The sequence below is a fragment of the Juglans microcarpa x Juglans regia genome, chromosome 6D (genome assembly GCF_004785595.1).
Source record: "Juglans microcarpa x Juglans regia isolate MS1-56 chromosome 6D, Jm3101_v1.0, whole genome shotgun sequence".
Classification (NCBI taxonomy): Eukaryota; Viridiplantae; Streptophyta; class Magnoliopsida; order Fagales; family Juglandaceae; genus Juglans; species Juglans microcarpa x Juglans regia.
Genome location: NC_054604.1, coordinates 34,014,708 through 34,024,316, shown reverse-complemented (window position 1 = coordinate 34,024,316; position 9,609 = coordinate 34,014,708). Strand labels below are relative to the sequence as shown.

The 9,609-nt window shown below is 36.4% G+C and overlaps 2 protein-coding genes across 2 annotated transcripts; one reads left to right on the top strand and one right to left on the bottom strand.

Annotated features, from left to right (window-relative positions):
• The first annotated feature begins 967 nt into the window (after positions 1–967).
• LOC121234702 (GEM-like protein 1) lies at positions 968–3,508 on the top strand. The gene is made up of 4 exons (XM_041130761.1): positions 968–1,505; positions 1,682–1,783; positions 2,605–2,876; positions 3,158–3,508. The coding sequence occupies exons 1-4, from the start codon at positions 1,376–1,378 to the stop codon at positions 3,329–3,331; spliced, it is 678 nt and encodes a 225-aa protein (XP_040986695.1). The 5' UTR covers positions 968–1,375; the 3' UTR covers positions 3,332–3,508.
• A 96-nt stretch (positions 3,509–3,604) lies between these two features.
• Positions 3,605–9,241, bottom strand: LOC121234700 (uroporphyrinogen decarboxylase 1, chloroplastic). The gene is given in 7 exon segments (XM_041130757.1): positions 3,605–4,001; positions 4,635–4,870; positions 5,275–5,489; positions 5,492–5,558; positions 5,694–6,076; positions 8,852–8,997; positions 9,085–9,241. Coding segments are annotated over 7 exon segments (1,239 nt in total). The 5' UTR covers positions 9,108–9,241; the 3' UTR covers positions 3,605–3,832.
• Positions 9,242–9,609: the final 368 nt, after the last annotated feature.

The following is a 9,609-nucleotide window of genomic DNA, read 5'->3' as shown; positions in this document are numbered from 1 at the left end:
TGCTACAAATTAAGGTGTCAATTACGACTCTACCCTCTATAATCCTCACCCTAGCTAAGAGAAAAACACATTTGAGAGATGATCCAGAGATCGATTTCTTTATAATTATATGCGATTTTTCTTTTGGTGACCAATTATATAACATGATGACCAAGGTGTAACGTCTGACCATAACATGATGCATGCAAACCAAGGAGGGAATGCCGCCCATCATGTGCGCCCCAAACTTGTTAGAAATTGTCTTTATTAAAAAATAAATAAAACTGAAATAAAATCCATTCCCGGTCATCATCTTGTCTTAATTAATTCTTGACGAGTGCTACAACCACAAAGTGATTATACAAAAGTAATCTCACAAATTTACGTGACTCCATTTGAACCGTCAGATCTGTATTACAATAAAAATAATTTTACAATCTAATAGACTACATCAAGATACATCAGTTTGTGAGATTACTTTTGTGTAATCATTTTATAGCTAAAGCATTTCTCTAATTAATTCTTAGTGATTAAACTTTAGAGAGCCCGACTTCTCAAACTCTCATTATCCAAAAGCTCTAGTATATTTTTGGATCCTTATCAGCACAATACCTAGTACTTTTGTCAAAAGCAAAGCCTCAGAAGTGCTAAATTAAAAAGAGAGAAATGTTATACACTTTTTTTTTTTTTTTTTTTTGCCATCATTATCTAATGTGACATTAAATGATTGCAAAATTATTTATTATTTATTATTTATCATCTAATTATAATTAGATGCCAAATAAAATGATGATTATGGAAGGATGATAATTAAGAGGATAGTGAAATAGAATTTTTTTAATAATTATAATGATGTAAAAATGGATTAACTAAGCCGCATTAAGAAGCTTAATTTGAGCCTTTTTTTTTTTTTTTTATGTACTGATCGTATACTTGTTGATCCTTAATTATGATCTATGACCAGCTAGAATTCAACCTCTTTTTCTTTTTTTTTTTTTTATTATTAATCTATTCTCTTTTGGAATGGAGAACGATGTCCTAGTTGAAAAGTGATCTACTTAGCTAGAGAACATATTCATTTTTTTGGAATCGCTATGATCGATCTAAATCTTCCACCGACGAGTCTGCTTTTTGGCTTTTGCCGAAAGATCGCGCTGGCATTTCATGATGTGGTTCTGTTCTTCGGATCAGCTTCCCTGATCATCAGCATCAATATTCTGGTCTCTCAGAGATAAACACGGACCTTCACTTGGATTCTCTTCTGATCAGTTTTCACGTACGTAAACTAGACGCAGATTCTTCTCTCATGTAGACCACCAAAAAACACCATATTAACCCAAAGAATCAGAAAGGAGGAGGAGGAGGAGAAAGAAAGAAGATCTAGAACAACAGCAAAATGAATAACGATACACGGGTCCCCATTATAAGAACAGAGTACTCCACCCCTATCAGCAGCCACCCCCAACCTAACCCTTATATCAACATCTCCCCTGTGCCGGCAACATCGTCTGCATCTGGCTTCAGGCGTGAGTAGTGCAGTACTGAATATATATATATATATATATAGTTTTATTACAGCCGTACTCATATTTTTGCATATCTATATAGATCATGATTTTAGACTTTCTTGGTTTTTTATTCGTAACTAATAATTAAACGATATATATATTTATTTATATATTGGTCCTTGGTGCTGCTGCAGGTCCGACGGATACGATACTTGACACGTTGAATAGGTATGGAAAGAGGGTCGACGATGTCACTAAAAGAGCAGAGGCCATGGCCGGCAACTTCTGGCATCACCGTGAGTTTTCATCTATAAATTTAATTTCGTTTTTATTGTTTTTTTTTGTGACCTATAGCTGGGTTTTTTTGCCTATTTCGAGAAATCATAGAGAAGAAAGTTCGTCTTCTAGCCCATGCAGTTGCCTATTTGTCATCTTTCTCTGTCTATCCGTCTATCAAGCTATTCATGAGTGATATATGTATGAACTGGGTAATTGCCTTTGTCTTTGTCTGTTTTAAAGCCTTTTTGGTGTTTTTGAGAGCAGCTCGTGCCGTCTTGAATCACCATTGATGGATAAATAAATAAATTTCAATGAAGCATCAGAACCCGTCTTATGGCTGATAAACAAAATCATCTCGGTACTGGGATGAAATGAAAGTATAATATATACAAATTAATGCTTTGTACAAATTCCCAGCAGTGAGTGATATGAATGCATCATCACCACACTGATCACCTCAAGATTTGAAATTGATGCTTTGTATAAATAAATTGCTAGAGCTGCCATTGAAGTTTTTACTTTCCAATTCTAGAATAATTGAACTGCAGTAATAATTAGCTGAAAATAGATCTGAGGATCGATATTGCATTCTTCACTTTTATCCTTTACTTCTACATATTATCTCAATTATATAAGCATTGAGAAATGTTTGGTTTACATGTATAGAGAAATACAAACCGTAGTTTCATGTGGTATGTCAATCACATCTTGTAAACTTCTTTATATATATATATATATATATATATATATATATATATATATAATTTTCTTTACAGGCCTAACATTTGTCAACACATTTTGAGTCAGACAAGTAATTTAGTACTTTTACCATGCACAGTCCGAACTAGTCCTAGTCTCACGGATGCAGCAATGGCAAGGCTTGCTCAGGGGACAAGGTTACTTGCCGATGGCCATGACCATATGTTCCAGAAAGCATTTAATGTATTGGCAGGAGAGAAGCTCTTAAAGTCATATGCCTGCTATTTATCAACTTCCACTGGACCTTTGATTGGGACACTCTACTTATCCAATAAAAGGGTTGCCTTTTGCAGTGATTTGGCTATATCTTATTATTCATCCACAGGGCAGTCGGAGAGGATGTACTACAAGGTAATTTCTTTTTTAGAAATATTCTAGGCACAAAATGATTATATAAAAATAAGTTTATAAACTGACATAATTTGATGTGATTCGTCAGATTATAAAATTATTTTTATTATAAAATAAATTTAATGGATCAGATAAAATCACATCAGTTTGTAAAATTATTTATATAATTTTTTTGTGAACATAACGGTCTTTTTTTTTTCACTCAATGATGATGCAGTCTCATTTGAGTCCTCGTCCAAATATATTAACGTCAACTTTTAATGTTTTGGGTCTACATCTAGATTGTTGTGCAGCTTGATCAGTTGGCAGCTGTCAATCCTTCTGCTAACACCTTGAACCCTTCAGAGAAGTACATTCAGATAGCCACAAGGGATGGCCATGAATTCTGGTTCATGGGGTTTATCTCATTCGAGAAGGCACTCAAGAATCTAACGAAAGCATTACAGCAGTCTTGAGAATATTCTGACCAGAAAATGGATATAAAAACTAGCACGAACTATTTCTGGTCTGAACTGTGTATTGATGGTATTAAAAGTATGACATTTTACAAAATTGCTTGTAAGATTTAGACAGGCGAGAAGAATGGTGGACTGTAATGTTTCAACCAATATTGGTTGATGTTTGCTTAGACACTTCCGTCGTTTTGTTTCGAACAATATTGGGTTGACAGTTTGATTAGAAACCAAAAATAAAAATAGAAAAAAGAGTAAACGCAAAGGTAACAGATGAAAAAGGAAATAGAGATTTATTAAATCAACCCAAGAATCATACATAACAGATACAACAACAAACTCTAACTAATTAGCTCCGCAAGAATGTACAGAATGGAGGCAAGCTCTCATCTACCAAGCTAAACTGAGATTAAGCATGCATGCATTCGGCAAGAACAAGCTGTGATCCTCAAAAATCCAATTGATAAAACAAAATAGTTGGCCTGTTCTTAATTACTACTATCCTCAGACTACCAATTTGGTATCCTCCACTTCCTGATCTCGAGAAAGAGTATCGAAGTTCAAGCTTCTTGCAACCTCAAAAAAATGCGCAACGGCTTCCTCGGGCGTCCCCACAAGAACACCATGTCCTAAATTAAGAATGTGTCCCCTTTGACCTGCACGAGTCACAACCCTGAAAAAAAAAGTTTTCAGGGTTGAACCATAAAAGTTTGAAAATCACTTCTAAATTTAATTTCAACAATAACAAAAAGTGCACCATTAATCAGACAACCCAGAATTATCTACATGAATTCACACTCCTATCTCGGCCATCAGTTTATGACAGCCCAGCCAAACATCTTGAAAATCTCATCATACAAGTAATGCAAGCATGCTTCATTTTTTTAAAGTTGCAAAGCCACACAAATCGCAATTATGATTAAAAAAAAAAGTCCGCCAATCATGTTGTCCCTGTTACACTAGTCATTTTGACTGCAACAATAAAATAGTCCACCAATCCATGCCAGCAGAGTCAGGAAAGTGGCATTCAGAATTTTTCGTTTATGCAAACTTTTTTCATAAAATATTTATCTACCCTGTGGGATAACAATTCCATCCCCCACCAATTGGCATGACTATATATTGGCTATCCGCCTCTTATTTCTTGAATGAGTGGAGAGGTCAAATCTATATAAAATTTATAAACGACAACATGAAAAAGCCTGGGGTGAGAACATACTTAAAGGTCAAAGATGGGTCAAAGTCAAGAGCAGTCCACAAGGAGTTACAAATTAAACAAATTTGATAAGAAAGTTCTCCAGCAAACCTTTGAATTTCTTCTGTCAGAGCAGGAAGAGGAGAAAATAAGCAAGCAGGGTCGACATTGCCCTGTACACTGATCTCCCTACCCAATCGTTTCCTTCCATCTTCCATATCCACTGTCCAGTCAAGCCCAATTACATCAACACCAGTTCCTTTAAGGCGCTCAAGAAGGCCACCGTTTCCGTTAATGTAAAGAACAAGTGGTGTTTGAGGACATTTATTCTTTACTTCACTTACAATCTGCACTTTCAGAAAACCAATGGATGGAAAGGGCAAAGAAGTAATTATGAGAAGTATAAAGCATTAGGAATACTGCAATTTTGTCAAGTATAAAGAAGGATAAAAGTGTCTAATGTAATATATACAACACTATTTCAGCAATACGAAAAGTAATATAGATAGGAAGAAATAATGTTCTGGGTCAATGATTCACTTTTCATATGTTATGCATTGGGCTCTACAATATTCATAAACAGGGGTGGGGGTGGCAGAAAAGCTCTGTTTCCAGTTAATTAGTGGATTAAAGTTTACTTTCTAAAAAAATGGTATTATGGAGTCGTGTAAAAAAAATTTGCAGTACCCAGATTAACACAATTACTTCCATCCATAACTACAACAGTGAAACTAAAGCCATTCCAACTCACCTCTTCAATATAAGGCCTTGACCAGCGTTCCCACATATAAGGTGGTAGTTGTCCACCCCATGAGTCAAAAATTTGTATGCAATGTGCCCCAGACTCTACTTGGAAAATAATGTAGTCTGATATTGCCCGTGTCAGATGAGAAAGAAGAGACCTCAATACATGTGGGGCAGTGTGGCACATGGTTTTTATGGTTGTATATGTGCGTGTTGTACCCCTTCCACTATATAAGTAGCTATTGTCCAAGGTGCTCCTACAAAACCTAAAACAGCTGCGTGTCCACCAACCTACATAAAAGAATAAATAAATAGTTTAAGAGAAGCAAGACTAGTAATAAATAGTACAAATTTGTGTCATTTAAAACCACTTTTAAACAGAAAAGTTGGCATTCTTTAGAGACATGTTATGAATCTAGAAGTTACCTCCCGTCGTAATATCCTAAGGGATTCTCCAACAAAATGAAGTTTCTCCAAGTCAATAGGATGCAAAGCCTTCAGTGCCTCTTCAGAACGAATCGGTGACTGGATAACAGGACCCCTTATTTCTTCTATGTCAAATGGGACACCAAAGGCAGGTAGAGGGGTCAGTATGTCAGAGAAAATAATAACTCCATCAGGACGGAACGCTTCCCAAGGCTGCAAAGATATTTTAACAATGAGATCAGTTGTCTCTGACCTCTCTCTGAAGGATGGATACCTCTCTGCAAGCTTTCTATAAACAGCCATATACCTTCCAGCCTGGCGCATCATCCATGCTGGAGGCCGACTTACAGGATCTCCTCTTGCAGCCTTAACCAAGAGCGGATCTGGAAATATAAGTAAGATGTGATGGTTGTCCCCGCATGTATAGTCAGCCTAAGCATGAACGCAACAGGTAAAGTAATCATGAATCCCCAGTCAGACACTGTAAGAACAGAGTTCGTTGTTTTACGATAAAGCATTTGTTTTTTTTTATTGACACCGGGTGTCCAAGAACAAAGTCCCAACTAATCCAAGGGGAATAAAGCATTTGTTAGGGGCTCCTTGATAGCATAACAGATAATGGTGTCTGGTGTGAAGAGAAGCCAAGGTTCTGAGCATGACATAATTTCCAGGTTCCATTCCAGCCACATGCTATGCCAATAAAACTTAAGAAATCTACACTGATGCAACAAATATTTATTAACCACTGACAAAGTTTCAGAGATTCATAAAACTCCAAACACAACATAATGTGTGATTGAGACATGTAGCAGCTATAAAACAATGGAGTTTAACTTCAAACTGGACCTGGTGAATATAGGAGATTTACACCCTCCAATAATATGTTGACACGTCTGTATTTCAAGAGGAGGAAAATAGAACCACCCTCGTGCAAGTAGAGCCCATAAAATTATGAGACTCCTCAAGCTGGCTGAAGCTCACTTTCTCTCACCCCTCAGTCTCTCTCCTTGCAAGTCATCGCCCATCGCATCCGAAACTCTCAAGCCCCTCAGTCGATCTGCTGAAGATCACTTTATCTATATGCTGATGTTTGCAGAAAAAGGAAACTTGCATTTGGTCTATACGCTGATGTTTGATTTATACGCTGATGTTAAGAACTCGTTTTCTAGAAACGTACTAAAATCTTTTGTGTCCTGTTAGGCCTTCTCTTATATATGAGATATTTTTTCCTTACTTTTGCCGTGCTTTTGCTGTTAAAAGAATTGCAGCAGAGAAATTTGAAGCCACATGACTAAACTCTAGCCATGCAGCTGAGTGCCAGAACTGAATTTGGCTGGCTCTCTGCTGGATAGAATTACTGAATGTCCATATCCTCATCCGTATAATGCTTTTTCCTGTAACATCTGACAAATTGGTGAGTCAATATTTAGTGTTGAATCTGATTGTGTACAAGCTTTGTGAATCTCGGGATGATATGGGGGATGGCTTGCGGGAGAGAGATTGAGGGGTAAGAGAAAGTGAGCTTCGGCTGGTTTGAGGAGAGAGAGAGAGCAGAGCAGATGTTTGGCATCAGAGAGAGGGGGAGAATGAGAGAGAATGACAGGGGGTGAGGGATTGTATGGGCTTTACTTACGTGAGGGCAGTTATATTTTTCTCCTTTGAAATACAGATGTGTCAAAGTGCTATTGGAGTGTGTAAATCTCCTCAATTCACCACGTCCGGCTCCTAGCCTCACTCAAAACAATAATATAACTCCATTTCCACTACAATTTTTTCTAACACTTCAATATGTAAAAAGCACAGATTTAATTTCCACACCAGTCACTTGGTAACATTATTAAATAGCACTTCAGGATTGGGAAGTGGGGGACATTACTGAATTTTATAGTGTTATATGCACTAAGTTTAAAGGCTGTAGGGGAGGATAGGTTGCTTTGGATTCACTCGGGAAATAAGAACTTTTCAGTCAGATCCTTTTATAAGGTAATGTCATCCCATTCTTCTATTGATTTCCCTTGGAAGAGCATTTGGAGAAGCAAAGTACCTCTAAAGGTTGCTTTCTTTGGTTGGCTGGCCTCCCATGGGAAAATTCTGACTATTGACAAGCTGAGAAAGCGCGGCATCATCATAACAGATTGGTGTTTTATGTGTAAAAGAAATGGAGAATCGGTGGACCACCTTTTTCTTCATTGTGACGTGGCTAATGCTTTATGGGATGAAATCTTCACTAGTCTTAATATTGCTTGGGTAATGCCTAGAAGGGTGGTAGATTTATTTTCATGTTGGAGAGGAATCCGGGAAAATCGTCAAATCGCCGTTGTTTGGAAGATGGTGTCATTATGCCTAATGTGGTGTACTTGGAATGAGAGTAATGGTCGCTGTTTTGATAATAGGGTACATTTGATGGGAGGGTTTAGAGATTTTTTCTTCCATATTTTGTTATCTTGGGCTTCTGCCATTGTATTGAATGGGACTAGCTTTAATGACTTTTATGCTGCTTTTCACAGCAATAGCTTGTAATTAGGTTTTTCTCTTGTATACTTCATGTATACTTGGGCTTTGCCTAATTATGTGGATTAAAAAATTCTTCTTATAAAAAAGAGGAAACAGAAGGCATTTTTAAATGCCCTCTCCTATTTCCCATCTCCCATTTCTCTTTCTTAATAATTTACAAAGACATACATTTCTAGTGCTCTTTAATCCAGGAGATTATCAAGGAAATTGGTTTCTCTTGCCTATACCAAAAACAAAAATGACTAAGGATAATTCCATTTGTCGAAAATCATTTCATAAATTATTCTAACTTTTGCCTGTCCTTTTTAATTTTTAAATTTCTATATGGCAGAATTTTGAAATTCCAAAGCACAAAAGTCCTCACACATAATAGACATAGTTCTTTCTATATACTAGAGTAAATAAAAGGGGGCGGGGGAAAGGATAACACAACTCTAACTTCCAAACAAGTAGTGAAAAGCATAAATTGATATTGTTTATGAGAATTGTTACCGATTGAATTTCTATGCGTTCAATAAAACCCATTGCCAACTATAATGCATGCACCAATTTCACCAAAAAAAAGAAAAAAGAAACCCATTCTCAGACAGAGACACATGGTTTTAAGAACATATACGTATATATCAGAGGAAAAGCGAACAAACCAGGAGAAGAAGAGCATGCTACACGGAACTTTTTAGTTGGGCATTTTCTTCTGGGAGAAAAGAGAACTCCACTGGGAGAGCTAGAGTTTAACCCCAAGTGAACGAACAAGCTTGAAGATTTCCATCCCAGAGAACAGCAGACCACACTGCATGTACACCGAAAAGGAAATTCAGAATTCCAAAACGAGAAAAAATTAACAACACAGAGAGAGAGAGAGAGAGAGAGAGATGACCAGGTTGGGGAAGAGAAGCCCATTTCTGAGAATCTTTCGGACGAGAGTGAGAGAGGTTTTCTTATCTCTGTCAACACTGTGTCAACTGCGTGTATTTATAGTGATCAGAATATGGAGGATAGAAATAAATCAAGAATAGACCCACACGCCCATCAAACGAGTGAAACCCAGCCGAAGGCTTGTTACCTGATTCGCATAACTCCTCATCTCTAAAATTGAGGTCCTGACTCCAGAGTTATTTATCCCCAAAATCGAAAAAAACATTGAAAAAATTTAAGATCCTATTATGGTAGATTTGATCATTCTGATATTTATTAATAAAGAAAATCAGATTGATGTTCCCTATGCCTTACCATATTTTGTTCTCGTCTCATCTCACGATTTTTTAACAATAAGATGAGATGAGTTGAATAAAATATTATTTTTTAATATTATTATTATTTTAAAATTTTAAAATTTGAAAAAATTAAATTATTTATTAAATTTTGTATGAAAATTTAAAAAAATTATAATGATAAGATTGTT